Source organism: Alligator mississippiensis, chromosome 16 (assembly GCF_030867095.1).
Source record: "Alligator mississippiensis isolate rAllMis1 chromosome 16, rAllMis1, whole genome shotgun sequence".
NCBI lineage: Eukaryota > Metazoa > Chordata > Crocodylia > Alligatoridae > Alligator > Alligator mississippiensis.
Window position 1 is genome coordinate 3639699 of NC_081839.1, and position 17019 is coordinate 3656717.

The 17019-nt window shown below is 61.0% G+C and overlaps 1 protein-coding gene and 1 long non-coding RNA gene across 2 annotated transcripts; both read left to right on the forward strand.

The window, feature by feature from the left end:
- The first annotated feature begins 471 nt into the window (after nt 1-471).
- C2CD4C (C2 calcium dependent domain containing 4C) lies at nt 472-12330 on the forward strand. Its single transcript, XM_019484093.2, has 2 exons — nt 472-554; nt 2117-12330. Exon 2 carries the CDS (start codon nt 2169-2171, stop codon nt 3447-3449), a length of 1281 nt encoding a protein of 426 aa, XP_019339638.1. The 5' UTR covers nt 472-554; nt 2117-2168; the 3' UTR covers nt 3450-12330.
- A 1628-nt stretch (nt 12331-13958) lies between these two features.
- Nucleotides 13959-15511, forward strand: LOC132246476 (uncharacterized). Its single transcript, XR_009457798.1, has 2 exons — nt 13959-14032; nt 15157-15511. It is a non-coding gene; the product is annotated as an uncharacterized LOC132246476 (long non-coding RNA).
- Nucleotides 15512-17019: the final 1508 nt, after the last annotated feature.

Genomic DNA, 17019 nt, shown 5'->3' on the forward strand with positions numbered 1-17019 from the left:
GGCCTGGGTCCTGCCTGCCGCTCCCTTGGCAGCAGCTGGGCTTACCTGGATCTCTGTACGGAGAAGGGCCAGGGAGGGTCAAGCCTTCCCCAGCCCCTGCTTGAGGCCATGTCATCCTCGTGCAGACAGGCTTGTCACTTCGTGCCATCCAGGGGACGTCAGGGCGAGATCACGTCTGGCACGAGCAGCTCTTGGGATGGCTCAGGCTTGATCCGTCCAGCGGGCAGAGAGGGAAGGCAGGGGCTGGGGGCTATTCGGTGCCAAGCGGGGTCGGAGCACGCCCGGGAGGCTGAGCCAGGCCAAGCTGGAACCACGGAAAAAGCCAGCGGCAGCTGTGTTAGGAGGAATACGGCTCGGCTGCTGAAGTCTATATTTGGGAGGTTTCTAGCGCCTGCAATGAATGAATTGTGACAGCTGAGCTGGTATAAAAGGAGACAGCAGGTCTCGGGCACCTCATTCCCAGCCCGGAGCCAGCCGCGCAGGCCAGGAGCTAGGACCTGCCTGCTGGGGGACACTGCCTCCCCACGGGGCTCCCGGGGACCGTCCAGCCACAGGTAGGCACGGCGGGCAGGGGCGTCTGCGCTGATCGGGGCAGGGAGTTTGCACCCTCGAGAGGGAAGGACTGGAGCCAAGCGCCAGTGTCATAGGCAGGCAGGATATTTCTCCTTCGCTGCATCCGGATGGCGGGGCACCCACGGGCGGTGCCCCGCTGGGCTCCTGGCCTCCCCGGCAGCGCAGCGGGGGGCTGGCAGAGTTCCCGTCCTGCTCCCCCCAACTCCCGTCCTCGGTCCCCACGCTGAAGTTGGCTGGAGATCGGCACCGCCGAGGGAAGCCACGGCCCAGGTGCCAGCTGGGAAGCCCACCCGGCAAAGCCAGCCACAGGTGCCCGGTGACAAACTTCGTGCCGGTTCTGGAAAGCAGGGGCTGTGCGTGCCAAGGGGATACCCCAGGCTCTGGGGGGGAGACCTGGGGGGCTGATCCCTGACCCCCCATGGGGCCCTGTAGGGAAAGGCTAACTAGGTACCTCCGGTTAACCCTTCCACTGCTGGCCATCCAAAGGCTGGCATCTCTCATCCGACGGTCCCAAAACACCCATGCAAGGACTTGCCACCTGGCTGTCCCCGGAGAGCCCAGAGGATAGGCTGGGGTGTCCCGGGGGAACCAGAGGGGCACAGCAGGTGCCCAATGGCAGGGACCTGGCTGGCAGTGCAGCCCTGCAGGTGCTCTGTGCCCGGGGTCACCTCCAGCATGCAAGGACCGTGGGGCTATGCCTGGCTGGGTGCAAGGGCGGAGGGGCAACAGAGCCCACCCCGCGCCCCTTCTCCAGCCCCCAGCTGCTCTGCAGTGGCTGCTTCCCCTCCTCTCCCTGCCCCCAGTATGGATTTGTGGAGGGGCTGGCATGGGACTAGAGGCATCCCTGGGCTCCAGCTCCTGGGAAAGAAGTTAAACAAGGCAGGAGGTTTGGCTTCCCCCAGGCGCTCGGGGCTGCAGGGCTGGGAAGGGCAGGGCATCGCTGCCAAAGCCAGGCCAGAGCAAGGGGGGCCAGCAGGGACCCCCCTCGCCCCCTAGATCTGCACAGACCCTGCCGCCTTTGCTGACTGCGCATCCCGGGAGGATCGGAGTAAATCAAAGCCGACCCCCTTCCCCCCCAGCCCGGCCCTCGCAGGGCTGAGCCGGTGACTCGGCCGAGCTGCGCGCGCCTGCCCCCCAACCCACCGCCAACACGAGTCTTCTGGTCTCAGCCCAGACGGCGATGGGCTGAAGTTGGCGGGGTGGGGAGGGGGGTGCATAGCCCAGCTGGGGTGAGCTTGGGTGGATCCTCAGCCCCCCGCAGGCATGGGGGCGGCTACTGCCTGAGCTGGGGGAGCAGCCGGGCAGGGAGGTGGTGCCAGACGGCTGCACCTCCCATGCGCTGACCCCCAGGACAGGGCTGGGCTCCTTGTGCTCTCTGGCAGGGCCGGGCACCACCCCAGACGCCCCAGCTAGGCTGGACAGGTGCCCCGTGGGAAGGGCCCGATCCTTCCCGATCCCCACCCAGGTCAGGTTGGGGCCCCGATCCGGCCGTGGCCACGACTGCCACGGATGAAGCCCTGCCCTGTCCTTGTTTATCTTGCAGAGGGGGAGCGCCGGGTGCCCGCGGCCCCTGCCCCATCCCCTGCGCCCGCAGCATGTGGCTCTTTGAGCGGATCCGCGGCTCGGTGGAGAACGGGGCGGCCCGGGCGGGCGAGGCGGGGGACAAGCAGGCCAAGGGCCCCCTGTACAGCAACGTGCTGACCCCCGACAAGATCCCCGACTTCTTCATCCCGCCCAAGCTGGCCACTGTGCCACCCGAGGCCGAGGGGGCGGAGGCCAAGGCCAAGGCTGGACTCAGCACCTCGGCCTCCGAGCAGAACCTGTCGGCCCGCAAGCCCCAGCGCAGCCCACGGCTCCCGGCCAAGGCCGCCTCGGAGAGCAAGAACCTGCTGAAGGCAGCCAGCCGGCACATCATCCAGATCGAGAGCGCCGACGAGTGGGCCGACGAGGAGGACTTCAGCACCAACGCCGACCCGCAAGCCCAGACGGCCATGTCCCTGCCCTACGTGCCCAAGGCGCAGACCTCCTACGGCTTCGCCACGCTCATGGAGAGCCCGCACACGCGGCGCAAGGAGTCGCTCTTCCACAGCGAGCACGGCAGCCTGTGCCAGGCTCAGACGACCTCCCCCAGCGCCCAGCGCCGGGCAGGGGGCAAGGTGAACGGGGACGGCGCCCATCTCACCCCCTCCGACACGGGGGCATCGCTCATGAACCCCTACCGCTACTTCAGCGGGGGCGAGAGCGACACCTGCTCCTCGGCCGAGTCCTCGCCCTTCGGCTCCCCGCTGCTGTCCCGCTCCGTGTCCCTGCTCAAGCTCTTCGGCCAGGAGAGCCAGGCCAAGGTGATCAAGCTCAAGCACTCGGTGGCTCGCAACAGCTCCCTCTCCACCGACGACAGCTCGGCCGACACCAGCCCCAGCTCCCAGCGCCGCCTGCGCTGTGCCACCCCCCCGACCCAGCCGCCGGCGCCCCCGGAGCCCCCGGGGCCCGAGCGGCAGCAGAGGGAGCACACGCTGAGCCTGAGCAAGGGGGGCAGCCTGCGGCTGACGGCCGAGTACGACGCAGCCCGGGCCCGGCTGCGGGTGCGGGTGATCGCGGCCGAGGAGCTGTACGACAAGCTGTGGGATGCCCGTAGCATCAACTGCTGCGTGGGGCTGCACCTGAACCCGGGCAAGCTGCAGAAGCAGCGCAGCACCATCATCAAGAACAGCCGCAACCCCGTCTTCAACGAGGACTTCTTCTTCGACGGCCTGGGCATCAGCGCTGCCCGCAAGATGTCCCTCAAGGTCAAGGTGGTCAACCGGGGGGGCAGCCTCAAGCGGGACACGCTGCTGGGCGAGAGGGAGCTGCCCCTCACCTCCCTGCTGCCCTTCTGATGAGCCTCGTGGCTGCCCCGTCCCGCCCCGCTCGCCCCGCCAGCGCCCGACGGGCATCAGAAGCCTCCCCCAGGGGCGGGGAGGCGTCCGATGCTTCCCGGATCGGTCCCCTTGGCCGATGTGGAGCAGCCCCCTGCACCAGCCTCCTTGAGAGCTAGCGGCTGGCTTCTCTAGACGGGGTGGGCGAGGGGTGACGGGGATGAGACCGAGGGGTCCCTTGTGGGGAAAGGAGTGATTTGGGCCAGACCCAGTGTCCCGCCTGGCTTTCACCGTGCCTCGGGTTTGTCCTGTGCCAGCTGCTCCCAGAGGACTCAAACGGGCTGTGGGCGGGTGGCGTTGGAGGGTAGATTCAGCCCACACGGTGCAGTACAGATGCCCCGGGGCTGGGGCCGTGGAAGCACTGATCTGGCCGTGAGCTGCGGCAATGGGAGGGGGTGATGCTGTAGGGGTGGGGGAGGCAATTGGTGCCCCTGCAGACCCCTTCTGCCTCATCTCTGCCCACCCCCTTCCAGCCCCCTGGGGAGGGACTCACTGCCGGGCCCCGCAGCATTTGCACTTGCCTGCAAAGCCCCATGTCCTTGAGTCAGGGGATGACACAGTAGCTTTGGGCTGCTTCCCACCCCAGGCTGCTTCCAGCCTCTGCAGCTGCAGAGCAAATCTCGAGGTCCTGCTGCAGGGGCAGGGCCCAGAAAGCAAATCAAGGGCAGCCCAAACAGCTCCCTTGTGGGTTTTTAAGCCAACTTTGTGCTCTTTTCAGGCCGGGGTTCTGATCTGCGAATGCCGGGGAGGGGGTGGGAAGGGTGACAGGGCGTCTGCACCCCTCCCAGCTCCATGCCCAACCCAGAGGTCCCTGGGGATGGCTTCTCCTCTCCCAGACAATGTGCAATGTTCCCGGGGAGCCCGATCCTGAACCAGGTTCATCCCATCTCTCACAGCAGCCTCTGAATCAGACCCCTCGAAGCGCCTTGGGCCCCGGACCTCTGTTCTCAGGTTGCTGCGGAAAAGAGATGGCTGCCCCCCAGCAGGCACTGCATCTCCTCTCCGCTCCGCGGGCCCCTTCCTTTGTCTGCTGCTAGGAAAGCTCATGTCTCGGCCCCCACTTCTCTGAGCCCAGACGCTGCATTGAACCCCGCCGTAGGATTCCCAGCTTGCCGGCCGCCCAAAGCACCAGGGCCAGCCAACCTGGGGTGGATCCGGTCACAACCCCGCTAGCTTGGGGCTGGGAAGTGAAGCCCGGGACCCAGCCTGACCTCACCTGGGAGCACTGTGGGGAGAGAGGGGGTGGCTGAGTGTAAGGGAGCATTAATGGAGCTCGATTTGCCTCCCGGTTGATAACCTTCTTTGGGAGCAGAGCCTGGCGCACGGCAGGCAGAGCTTCACACGCAGCTGGAGCTGCCTGCAGGTTAATTTAGCAAAGGCTGGAGTAGCGGGGGGCGTTTGAACCAGCCTCTCTGCAGAAACCAAAGGGGCTGAGCAACACCCCAGCTCCGCAGGCACCAGATCCTGGGGGATGAACCCCCACAGAAAACCCTCCTGGCCTTTTTTTCCCCCCCCCCCCCGTTTCCTTGTTCACATCGCGCAGCAGGAATTGGGGCTGACAGCAGGCAGCTGGCGCGCAGCGGCCCTCCTCTCCTCCCCGGTCCTGCTAGGAATCGGGTGCGTTTTCACTGCCGACTCATTTGAATAATCAAATCAGACAATGGGCTGACACTGAGCCGGTGGGGGATGGTGGGGAGCGCATCTTTCCAGCCTGGCCCTGCCTCGCCGGGAGATCTTCGCCGTCCATCGCTGACGGCTGCCGCAGTGTCCCGAGAGCCCCTGTCCCTTTGGGGGCAAGCAGACGCCGGCCATTGGGGAAGGCCAGGGGGGCTGCTGATGGTTCCCCGTTGCCTTGTGCATCTTGGGGGGGCAAATGGATGTCTTTCATCATCTCCCCCTGGACACGGCTTTGCAACCAGAAGGCAGCCAAACCCAGAAGGGATATATAGGGCCCATCATCTGGACCGGGAGGGGGGCTGGAACAACCAAGCCCCTTTTTTCTCCATTGCTCTCTGCGATGCTCACACTGCATCAGGTCCTCCGCGTGTCTGGGGAGAGGGCTACACCAGCCCCCCCCCCCCATCCACACACAACACACACACACATACACACACGCCGATCGCAGGTCCCTTTCTGTGTGCTAACCTTTGCTGGCGGCGTGTGCTGCTACTTCTCTGCACCGTGCGGCAGATGGTCGCTGCAGAGATTTCAGTGCAAGCTATTTATATTTGGAGCTGATCTTTCCCACTGTATTTTACTTCTGGGTGTAAATATGGTTTTTTGGGGGTGGGGGGGCGCGCGCAAGGCAGGGGTTTTAATCTTTCAATATTTGCATGGCATGTCGTAGGTGGGGGAGGGGGGGAGGGGGAAGCGTAATATCCGTAGGTTCGTTACCGGGTCGTTTGGTTTTGATTTTGTTTTCCGAGCTTGTGAGTTTAAAACCAAAAAGCAGAACAAGAAAGCGGCAGAAAGAGAGGCATGCGACGAGGAGAGGCTGGAAACGCAGGACTGCTAGCAGGTGGATTGGTGGAGCCTTTATAGCTGCTCTCCATCTCACAAAGCAGCCTTGGCAAGAGCTTCGCCCACCTGTTAGGTGTCTAAGCGCTGTCCTATTCCACCCAGCTTGAGGTGCTTTGCACCGGTCCCCGAAACAGGTGCCGCGTGGCCTTCAGGCGGGGAGGGTGCCCGACCGACCAGTGGCTCCCGGGAGGATCTGCAGAAGGGGGCCAGCTGCTTTCTGATAGAGGTTTCCATTACTCCCGGTCCTGGGGTCGGCTGAAGTTTGCTCCCACCAGACCCTCTGGCCTTGGCCCCAGCGGGGAACTTCAGGGGCCTGATCAAAGACTGGCTGGTTGGAGGCGATGAATGCAGGACGGTGCCGCAGCTCGGGGGCTGTTCTCGCCCCTCTGAGAGGTGCCGTGCAGGGCCTCTTCCCAAGCCGGCTGCATCGAGGGAAAGCCTTCCCTCTGCATCCGGGGGGTTGGCTCGAGGCACAAGGTCAAAGGGATCTGGGGCGCATTTACAGCGGGGTCTGCTCCAGACCCACTCATCCATCCTGTTCCTACGCAATTGCAGAGCCCGGCTGGTCCCGAAGTGCCCGTCTCCTTGCCCTCGATCCCAGGAGCACTGGGAAAAGGGAGTAGATATACATCCACTTGGTCCCCTGCCAGAGTCAGGTCCCTGCCACGGAGCTTCATCCATCCCAGCCTTTGAGTGTTGATAGGCTTCCGGCATCTGCTGCTAATGAATTCATTTGCTAATGCGTTGATTTGCGTTCCCTTGATTTAGAAACATCTCTAACGAGGCGCGCCGAGCTACTTGCCTGGTGGAGTTAATCATGTTCAAATCCTTCGCAGGAGATGCACCTCGTTATGGAGGCACCCTGCTTTGCAAGAGGACGCCAAAGGGGCTCTCCCCACCCACGGCCACGCGTGCTCCTCTGTGTGGTCGGTGCGCAAAGCCGACAGGTGTTCGAGGAGAACCGGGGATGCGAAGGGGTTGTCGGGCAGGCGGGGAGCTGGCCAATTTAGGCATATGTGGTCTATTAGATGAGCCTGGACAGCTGCCTTGGGTTAGGACCACTGTGCTTCAAAGCAATTGGCTTGCTTTGGGGCCCAGATCATGCATCTGCTTCGGACCCTGGAAGCCCCATGGGTGCCAGCTGAGCGCTGGCTAGGGTTGTGTCTGTCTAGGAGAGCTGGGGGTTGCCCCAATTTTTGGTGCATCTGGTGGAGCAGGATCGGCGCAGGCCCAGGTGACGTGAGGCCGAGCTGTGACGGGCAGAAGGGCCTTTTCCGCAGGGCTTGGGGTTTTGCTGCAATTGCAGGGGAGAGTGTGCTCAGTCCCGGGCCAGACCCGTCAGCCCCATGGTGGGATAATTCTCCTCCCGGTTGCAAGACCCGGTTTGTGACTTTCGAAGGGGACGTCCCTGTCTGCTCAGGAGGCAAAGTCATCACCAGGAGCCTCAAGCTCAGCCTGGTCAACAGGGGAGAACCTGCTCTGCCCTCCCCAGGGCTAAGGGTAGGGGCTGGGTCGGCTTCCCTCGGAGATCCATGGAAGGCAAATCAAGCCCCAATCGCAGCGGCTTCACTGGCGTTCCTCTGCCTCGACACCGCTGGAGCTGAGATCCTGGCCCTGAGGACAGGATCTCAGCTCTTGGCTATATCTGTGCAAATATCCTGGGCACCAGAGCCTGGTTTTCAGCCTTTTAGTGACTCCAAAGCAATGGAGCAATGGTCTTGGAAGTGCAGCCGAAGTCAACCGAGTCACAGATGAGAGCAGGAGCCCTCCCCGAGCTCCCTGGGAGTGCACGCAGTTCTGGGGGACTCGTGATGGCGCCAGGCACCGATTGATGGAGCAGAGTCCTGCGGACGGTGGCTCGAAAGATTAACGAGGAGGTTAATTAGTGATGGGAGGGCTTGTGCGGGCATGGCCTGGTGCTTAGAGACACCCTTTCTAGAGCGCTGCTGATGGATGTTGCCGACACGGTCTCTACCCTGTCCCAATTCAATCCTAATGCACCGTGTTTGGCACCGGGCTTGCATGCCAGAGCTCGCAGGGCCTGCAGATAGGGCGATACACGCAGGGAGCTGCGGAGCTGCTTGGCCAGAGGGACTCAGCTCCATCCTGCGAGTGGCTGGGGCTGGGAGCGGGGCTCTCCTCCACTGGGCTGCACGGGGAGTTTTGCTTGCATGGCATCTGCAGCTGCATCGGGCTGTTTGGGTCTCCTGATCGCGGCTCCAGTCCGGCGTTTGTACCTCGAGGGCCAGCCCGGAGCCAGAGATACCAATCCAGATGGATCCCAGGGCAGGAGGATGAGACTGGATCCCAAACCCCAGGACTCTCACCACCGCAGCTAAAGGGTGAGGACGTGAGGAGCCCTGTTCCCGGTTGGCCCGTGGAAGTTCGGACACCCAATCCGAGGTGGTTTTGCAGCAAAATGAGGGCTTTTTTTTAATGAATCAAGATCAGGTGTTTCCCTGATGCTGACGCATCAGTCCAGCCTGAGCTCTTGATGGGCAGGGTGCTGATGTCCGGGGCGACCTCTCCCGTCGCAGCCAGCGGAAAAGAGACAGGCTCGAACAACAAGCCCTTTGATCTGCTCTTGGGTGGTTTCGACACCATCCCGCTCCGCAGACTCCCTCGACAGCTTGCAGCTTTTCCTGCCAGCGGCAAACAAAACCTGCTGGGGAGTTTTGACATCTCGAGCATTGTCCCGAAATGGGCCTGTCAGTCTCCAGCTGACTTTGCTTTCCCTGATGCTAGCGCCCCCAGGGCTGCTCTTGCTCTCCGCGGGGTGGGAAATGCTTTGGAAAGGTTTCTTTTGCTGACAGGGCTGCAGCTGTGAAGGAGTCGAAAGGGAACGGGCTTTCCCAGCCGCGTGCCAGGGTTTGTGATCTTGGGCCAAGCCCCTAAGCCGATGCTGGCCCCTCTTGGAAAATGCCAGCTCTTTGCTTTCCTTCTCGCCGATGGAAAGGAGATCAAGCAATTCTTCTGTTGCGAAGCACTCAGCCTGACCACATCGGGGAAGACGGTTTGTGATGCTCCGGATGGTGCTTGCACTTATCTCGTGAATTAAGCATTTGCACACCGCACAGTGCTGCTATTTCACAGCACCCTTCAAAGGACCTCAAGGCCCTCCCCCCCGGGTGCTGCAGCACCCGGCTGAGAATCACCGCTCTAGCAGAAGCAGAGCTGTGCAAATGAAGCGCTCAAGAAATGATTCTGCTCAAGATCGGGTCTGGTCTGGTTTTACCCCCAGTATTTTGCTTCTTCCCAGAGCAGCCGAACAGCAATGTCACGTTCCTAGTCAAACCTTCAGACATCCATGTTTCATGAACCACATCCTGCAGGGCTAAACAGCACGCAGTCAAAACCTCAATCGCTGAAGATGCCGGCTACAGCAGCATGGGTATTTCTTGCCAATAGTTCCTTTTTGCAGGGGGAGGAGGGAGCAAATTCAGATGCATTGAGACCAAACACCTGGCCTTAATCTCCGTTGAGTTTCTCAGCTTGGAAAACAGGCAGACGTGGCCGGGAAACTCCCGTTTGCAGTATTTTTGACGTGGCGGGGGGAGAAAAAAGATCCGGTTCAAGCAGGGCTTCAAATAGCTTCATTTTGGAAGCTGAGCTCATGATCGTCCATAAAAGATCAGGAAAGGTCCACGCTGAGACGCAACGTGGCAGAGTCGGTGGGACAAAGCCGCGTGATGGGCGCCAACGGAGTCCTTCCTCGGACGGTGGGATCAGGAACGTGGCGGGAACTGGGATGGGGCAAACGTTCCCGGCGTTGTGACATCCCCAGCAGAGATTTGCTTTTCATCCTCTGACTGTGCAGTGGGGCAGGAGAGACCGCTTCGCCCTGGCTCTGCAAGCCCCCAGCTCTTCCCACCCCGCCACCAGCCGTCCGCCCAAACAAGCACATTCCCAAATCCCTGGTCCTCCAGGCAGCCCGACAGCAGAGCTCCTGCGTTTAGGGAAAACAGCTTCTCTCCCCCCGCGCACAGCCTGCGCCGCTGGAACAAGACACGAGCCGTGCGGCGGGAGGCTTGGCAGCACGCCTGCTGTGCTGCTGATCCCCGGACAGCGGGTCGCGACGGGACATTATTTTTAATTGCCCCTTGCGCTCGGTGTTGTGACACGCTCATCACGCGTGTGCTGACTCATTGCGCTCGGCGGCCCGGGCTGCCGGCGAGCGCTGCAGAGAGGCCTCGGGCAGGCTTTGCAGCAGGAGGGAAGTCAAGGGGATCGCAGGCCTTAGGTACAGGGGAGCTTCTGGGCTCCGTGTACTGCTCCGGCCCCTCTCAGGCTTCTGCTGGGGGCCGATGCATGCGGTGCTGGCTCTTCCACTTGCTTCTTCTCACTGCCGTCTCTGGGTTTCTTCACGTCTGGGGCTCATTTTCCACAATAGCCACCAATATTTCAGGCCTCTGCAGACCACGTCAGGCCCGTTTGCCAACCCGTGCATCCTCTCCTTCACACCGGCTATGCGGACCTCTGCAAATTTTCCAGCATGCCATCTTTTCCCCACGGTTTGCCAGGAAAGGCCGTGTCTCCGCAAACTTCTCAACCCCCGACTTTTATCGTGCAACAACAACAGAGACATTCTGAGATTTGCCTGATGCCCCGGGGCAGACGCTGGCAAACGAGAAGCAAAAAAGTCCCATTTTCCGGTTTGAAAGGCTTTTGCTTGTAGGGATTTTCCTACTAATTACAGCGGAAAAGATATACATATGCATATGCACATGCACATACATATGCATAGATATATGGACATGTGTATGACGGAGGCAAGTGGAATGGGAAGGAACTGCTCTGTGATTCTGAAAGGGGGAAACGTCAGGATGGGCCAGAAGAGAAAACTGGGGTTTGCTTTGTGAGCATTGGATTTTGCCCTTCGCTTCAACACGGAGCAGGTGGATTTAGTTCTGGTGCTAAGTGACATGGCCAAGGCCATATAGGAAGCCTGTAGCAGAGAGTCCCAAGCCCCCCAGATTAGTTCATGAGCACTTTGCCAATAGCTCGGCGCGTTACCTGAGTGCTGTGGGGCTCGGCTCTCGTGCTGTGCTGGGACCAAATCGACCTTTAGCGTGGAAAAGTTTCACCTCTAGAGTGGGGAGTGAATGGAGACACAGCCCGTATGTAGCTCTAGTGCTGTATTCTGGCATTTCCTTGGAGCGGTATTTCTGCAGCATTTGCCCTCCTCAGGGGTGAGGTTTGGGGGCTTTGTTTCCCCCCCGTGGATTTTGCCATGCTGCAGAAGAAGCGAAAGCCCCGTCACTGCCTTATCCCAGCCCAGGCCAGCTCAGCCCCAGCTGCGATAGCGGGATTGGCCTGGAGTCCCCAGCGACAGGGGGGCCGAATCTTTTCACAAAACGAGACGTTCGGTGCAACATGGTTCAGAGATCAAAGCAAAGCAGCTGCAGAAGCGGGAGCCGCTTTGTGCTCCTGCCTCGAATTAACAAAAGAACCGCTGTTTCTTAAAAACACGCAGGCTGGGACTTGGGAGGATCAGAAAGGCGCTCGCCTCCTCCAGTTTCCAGCCCTGGGAGTGTCCAGGTCTGGGTCTTCCCAAGTCGAATCTGAATTTCCCACGTGCGGTGCTGGCAGGAGGCAGGTGGAAAGAGCAGGGTCCTCACATCGCCCGCCGGGGGGGCTGACCTGCGATCTCCGTGTCTTAATGCATGTGCCTGTCTGAGCTAAATGGCTCTGCCCCCGGTGGGAGCTGGCATGTCAGCCTTTGTCCGTGGCCCAGCCACGGCACAGAGCCTTATCCTGGGTGGGGGTGGCTGATGCTGGGGTGCCGCTGATCAGTCGCACCAGAGCCAGGGTGCACCTCCCCTTAAACAGCAGGTGGGTCCCGCACACCGGATGTCACCGGCCTGGCGGGGGGAGCCCACCGAGTGACCACCGAGTGCATGCGGCAGTGGCTCAGCGCATGCTTTTGCAAGGCATTCTGGGACACTCCCGTTGCATGAAGCCGGAGCCCGGCTTTCCCTCCGTCCCAGCCAGTGCAATGACCCGTGGATGCTGCCTGTTTGTGCAAGTGCCCCTTGGAGACCGCCGTCCCCACGCACCGTGCTCCCACGTGATCCCCGTGCGGGTCTGGATCGCGAGCAGGAAGGAAGGTGTGGGGGTGTTTCTGTTCCCTGCCTGACACGGCTCTTTTCTACCATCCCCGCTTTGATATATCCCTGTGTTTGGATTTCAAATGATGCTTTTTTTGGAGTGGAACAAAAAAAAACCCCGAAAAAAAAGCCAAAAAAAAAGCCCTATGAATGGAATGTTTCTTTACAAATAACTCGACATTTTTAGTGCAATAAAGGTATTTCTAACGCACAAATGCAGCTTCAAAAGGTCTCCGGTTTCTTCCCGCGGCCTCTCAGGGGCGATGAATGGTGAGTCCAAGGGGCCGGTTGTCAGAGCCCAGGTCACCTGGAAGCAGGGGTGGCGCGGTGCTAGGTGCTGTACGCATCGGTCACCATCCCCGCTGCAAAACATTGACAGGACAAGTCACCCTAAGGATGCTCCTGCCACATTACTCATACGCCTGGGGAAACTGAGGCACGAAGCAGGTAAGCGGCCGACGCACGGAATCGCTGGGAGCGTCTGTGGCGCTCAGGCCCGGGCACAGTTCATCAGTCCCTGCTTTTCCCATGGTGGGGGTGGGATTTCACGGTGCTTCGGCACCTGGTTTTTAAACATAACCATTTCCCACACCTGCTCCACCAATGCAGCCACTTCTGGGGCAGCTCTGTAGTAGCCGCACTGTAACACCCCTCCATGGAGATGGCAGGGGTGGGGGTTGAAGGCCGGGCCCCTTGCTTAGGACTTGCCTGGGAAGTGGGTATTGGTCCTGCCATGGGAACAAGGGAAGGGACTTGCAAACCAGTGGAGCAAACCAGCCCCCTGCTCCACTGCATGTGGCTCAGAACACCCCAGGGTGCGTGCATTTTGCACCCACAGCCTCTGGCGGCAGCTGGCCCTGGGGACAGGGCTGCAGCCTGGAGAGACTGATCAGTCGGCTCTGATCCAGCCTGGCTCTTAACGGGCAGCTCGTTAAGCAAGAGCAATGGCTTTGGGAGGGAGATACCTGCCCCACATCCGTGCCCACCCACGTCAGGGCATAGCTCACGCTCATTAGGGGGGTCAGGAGGGAACTTGCGGGGGTGCCTTGAAGTGTCTCCCCCATGCAGCCAGCTCTGGGCTCTGCAGGAGACTGCGGGCGATGGAGCCTGGGCTGGTGGCACCGAGGGGCCCGATCCTGGGAAGTGCTGAGCACCCGCCAGCATCAGCAGTAGCGGAGGGGTGCTATGCAATACCTGTGCTTAGACCACGGCAGTGCACATGCTACATGCCGTGTACGTGCTGCAGGTAACACACACACTACATGCAAACAAAGCCTGGGAACAGACAAGCTGGGAGGTAGAAGCAGACTCCCCGTTTGGTCCTCAAAATGTTTCCACATCAACCACCCTAGACGCTGTCCTGCCCCCCGAGACCTTTCCACAGGACCATGGTCTCCTCCCTGGAGCATTTGCACCCGGGTCTAGCCCCACGCCCCAAACCGACAAGAGCCGCAGGCACCCGGATCGGAGCACGAATTATTTGGCTGAGCAGAGACGCAGCATAAATGCTGTCAGATCCCAGCGATGCCTGCTTCAGCCCCAAAAATCTCCTCTGCCTGTATTAGCCGACACATCCGCGCGTCCGTGGGGCCGAGGGTCTGCCCTTGGATTTTGATTCTCGAGCCTGAGTCCGCCCCCCGCCTCCGCCACCGCCGCTCAGGTTGCAGGTTTTAACCAGAAGCCGCGGAAAGGGGAGTTTTGTCTGTTATCTACATGCCATTTTCTAATTTCCACCAACCTAGTAATTTGCCATTTCTGGGAGAAGGGAAGAATGAGAGCATTAAACAGACCCTCCTCCCTCCCACTCACCCCCGGAGCTCGACAAAGCCGCACCTCGGGGTTTCCAGGTGTCGGGGAATTTGTGTTGTATTTTCCCAGTGGCCTCAGGCAGCTCTGGGAATGCAACCGGCTCATTAGGTGAGTCTGAGTCAAAAGCGTGGGATCCCACCCGCCTGGGAGCCACGGCCTGGGGGGAGATTTAACCCTTGGTTAATGGCGTGAGGCTGCCTGGCTTGGCTATCGATGCAGATCCTGGCAGGCTCGCTTCTAGGCCCAGTTCCCGAGGGAAGGGGGCTTGTATTCTTAAAGGGGATCCAGAGGAGTGGATCCCCTCTGGATCTGGTCCGACAGGCTGGTAGGAAGCGCCAGTGGGAGAAGGCGTGTGGGTGCCTGGCACCCACAGGGCTCAGTGCAAACCTCAGTACAACCTGCCTGGGCTCGCTGCTGTGCTGCACCCACGGCGTCAGGGTGCTAAACACCCAGGAAAAGGCAAAGGGGGGTAAAAGCCTCCCTCCCTCCAGCCCCAGTGCAGCCCCCGGAGCTGGGAGGGGCTGATTCAGCACAGAGCTAATAATTAAGTCCAGGGGGAAAGCACCCACCTGCTCCTCAAGCCCATGCAGCTGCTCATCCGTCTGATGCCACCCAACCAAGCCCAAGGTCCCCTGGGTGGATGTCGTGCATCGCTCCTTAAGATGAGCGTGTCCTGGCCAGGCGTTCCCGTGCAAAACAGCTTCACCCCAGAAGCAGCCGCATGGCTGGACGGATGATGCAGGTCGCCAGCATCGTGCCACGTCGGTGGGAGCTGCTCTCATCCTGGTTTTACACGTGGGGAAACTGAGCCACATAGGGCAGGGTGCAGGGGCAGGAACAACTGGCGTAAGGGCACCCAGTTGATCCAGGGGGGTTTCAGGACTAGGACCCAGCAGGTCTGGCTCCCAGTCCTCTGCTTCAGGGCCTGCCTCTGCTCCGCGCTAAGGCGAGATACTGTAGACAAAACCAGGCTTATTTTTAGTCTCCCATTCCCACAAAGCAAAGACTCGGCTTCCGAGATGATTGCCTGCAGCTCACTTAGCCGAGAGCCTGAGCAGCAGAGGGGGAGCGAACGAATGAATTAGTTGCGGCCTCGTTTGCACGGAGGGGCGGAGGGGTAGCGAGTGGAAGCGAGTGAGCTGCGCTGCAAGCAAAGGGCCCTGGAGGATCGGCGCGATGGGGGGCTGTTGGGGGCAGGGGTACGCGGGGTTCAGATTGCACCTGTGTTTCAGGCCCGTGTCCGTGCCAGGCTGCACTTCAAACACCTCCGTCTTCTTGCTAAATGACAGCCAAGAGCTTCCTGGCATCCCGGGACTCCGGGAGCCGGGGATTTAACCATGCAAGAGTGGCTTGGAGCCAACCAGCAAGAGCCGGCGAGGCTACCGCCAGCTGCTCCAGTGCCAGAAGGCAGCGAGATGGCCCCCAGCGGTCCACGGACCACCGGATACGAAGGAGGGGAAGGGATCTCCAAGCCAAGCCATGCCCAGGAGTGGCAACCTGAGCAGCTGCTTCCCCCGATCCAGGGGCGCTGATGCCCGAGCGACTCCCTCCAACCTCCCCTCAAATAAAATAAAATGATGCTTATGATTTTGGCCTGGCAAAGCATCCTCCTGTTGCCTAGCAACACATCCCGGGGTCTGGAGCCGGAGCCCTGGGTTCAGCGCGCCCGGCGGGCCTGGTTTTGGAGGTGGGGGGAGATGCGGGCGAAAGGGCCTCTGGGAGCAACGTGCTTGCTTTCCTTGGTGCTCAGGATGGTCCAAACCTGCCTCTGTGCCAGGCAGCTCCTCCGGGCCCCCTTCTTTGCACCTCTACATCTCCCAGCCCCGGCTGCCTCCCTCTGCAGGGTGGGCAACGGGCTCCCCGGGTCTCGCCAGCCCCCGTGCTCCTCTCCCCGCGGGGCCCGTGGCTCGGACACCTCCTTCTCCTTGCTGTGAGCTCCCCACTTGCTGGAATGGCATTTCTCAATCCCCAAAGTGGGTCGTGAGGATATCTGAAGGGGTCACGAGCGAGCGTTTAAAAATGCATTCTGCTTTGAAGGGGGAAAACACGGGCTGGCATGCCCCACAAACCCACCTCCTGCCCCACGCTCTGGGGCCCAGGCGGCTGCAATATTCGCCGAGAGCCGGTTCAGCTGGGAAACCACCTGCCCGGCCTCGGCGCTATGAACCGCTGAGCCCCGGCTGGAAACGTGGCTGCGGTCGGGATCTAATCTGGCAAACAATAGCGTGCGGACGCGGCGCTCAGGTACCATGGCAATGGGCTAAATAGCGGGAAGGGACCTGCGAGTCAGGCACTTGGCACACGTGAGGGGACCGGGGAGTTGTGCTGGGAGCTGCTCGCGTGAGGACAGGAAGCTCGTGTGCAGGAGGGCACAAGGCCTAGAGGCATTCAGGGCAAGAACTGCCCGGGGCGGTCTCCCATCCAGGCACCAACTTGGTCTATCCCTGCTTAGCGTGCAAGCCCCTAGCGCTCAGCCCGACTCCCAGAGCAAAAGGCGTCCTGCAGCCACTCTCCTGTGACCAGCCGCTCTGCTGTCCCCTGCGAGAGTCCATCCCCACCCCATCGGGGAGATCCTGCTGCAGGCCCAGCCCCAGCGCTGGGCTCCTGGCTCTCCCGCCCATCCTGGTCTTTGCAGCGACTTCTTCCAGGGAGAAAGGCCACGGCTGGGATGCACGCAGGGGACATGCAGCAGCCAGGACAGAGCATCCGTGGGGCAGAGGCCACGGGGCAGGGACCAAAGTTGGGGCTTTCTGGGAATAAACGTGCATCTGTTTCCATGGAGACCAAAGTCAGCGTTGCACCCCAAGGAGGGGCGCCAGGCCGATGCCAGCTCCGGCTGCAGCGGCGTGCAGACAGCAACCCTTCCCCCAGCCCACGGCCCTTTGCTGGCAGGTCCGGCCCTTGCTAAAAGGACCAGCCTTTCCAGACTCACCCTGGCAGGGGGATACAGTATGTCTGCACATGCACACACACCTTCTTGCACAAGCATGTGTGTGCATGCATGTGTGCATGTGTGTTGTTTCCCTTGCAGAAATGAGGAGCCTGGTCAACACTGATCTCTGGTGCCCGGCGTGTGTGTGAGTGCAAGCATTGTG

What these genes read in the sequence shown, in the direction of transcription:
- C2CD4C (XM_019484093.2), top strand. Translation starts at nt 2,169, where the DNA reads ATGTGGCTCTTTGAGCGGATCCGCGGCTCGGTGGAGAACGGGGCGGCC.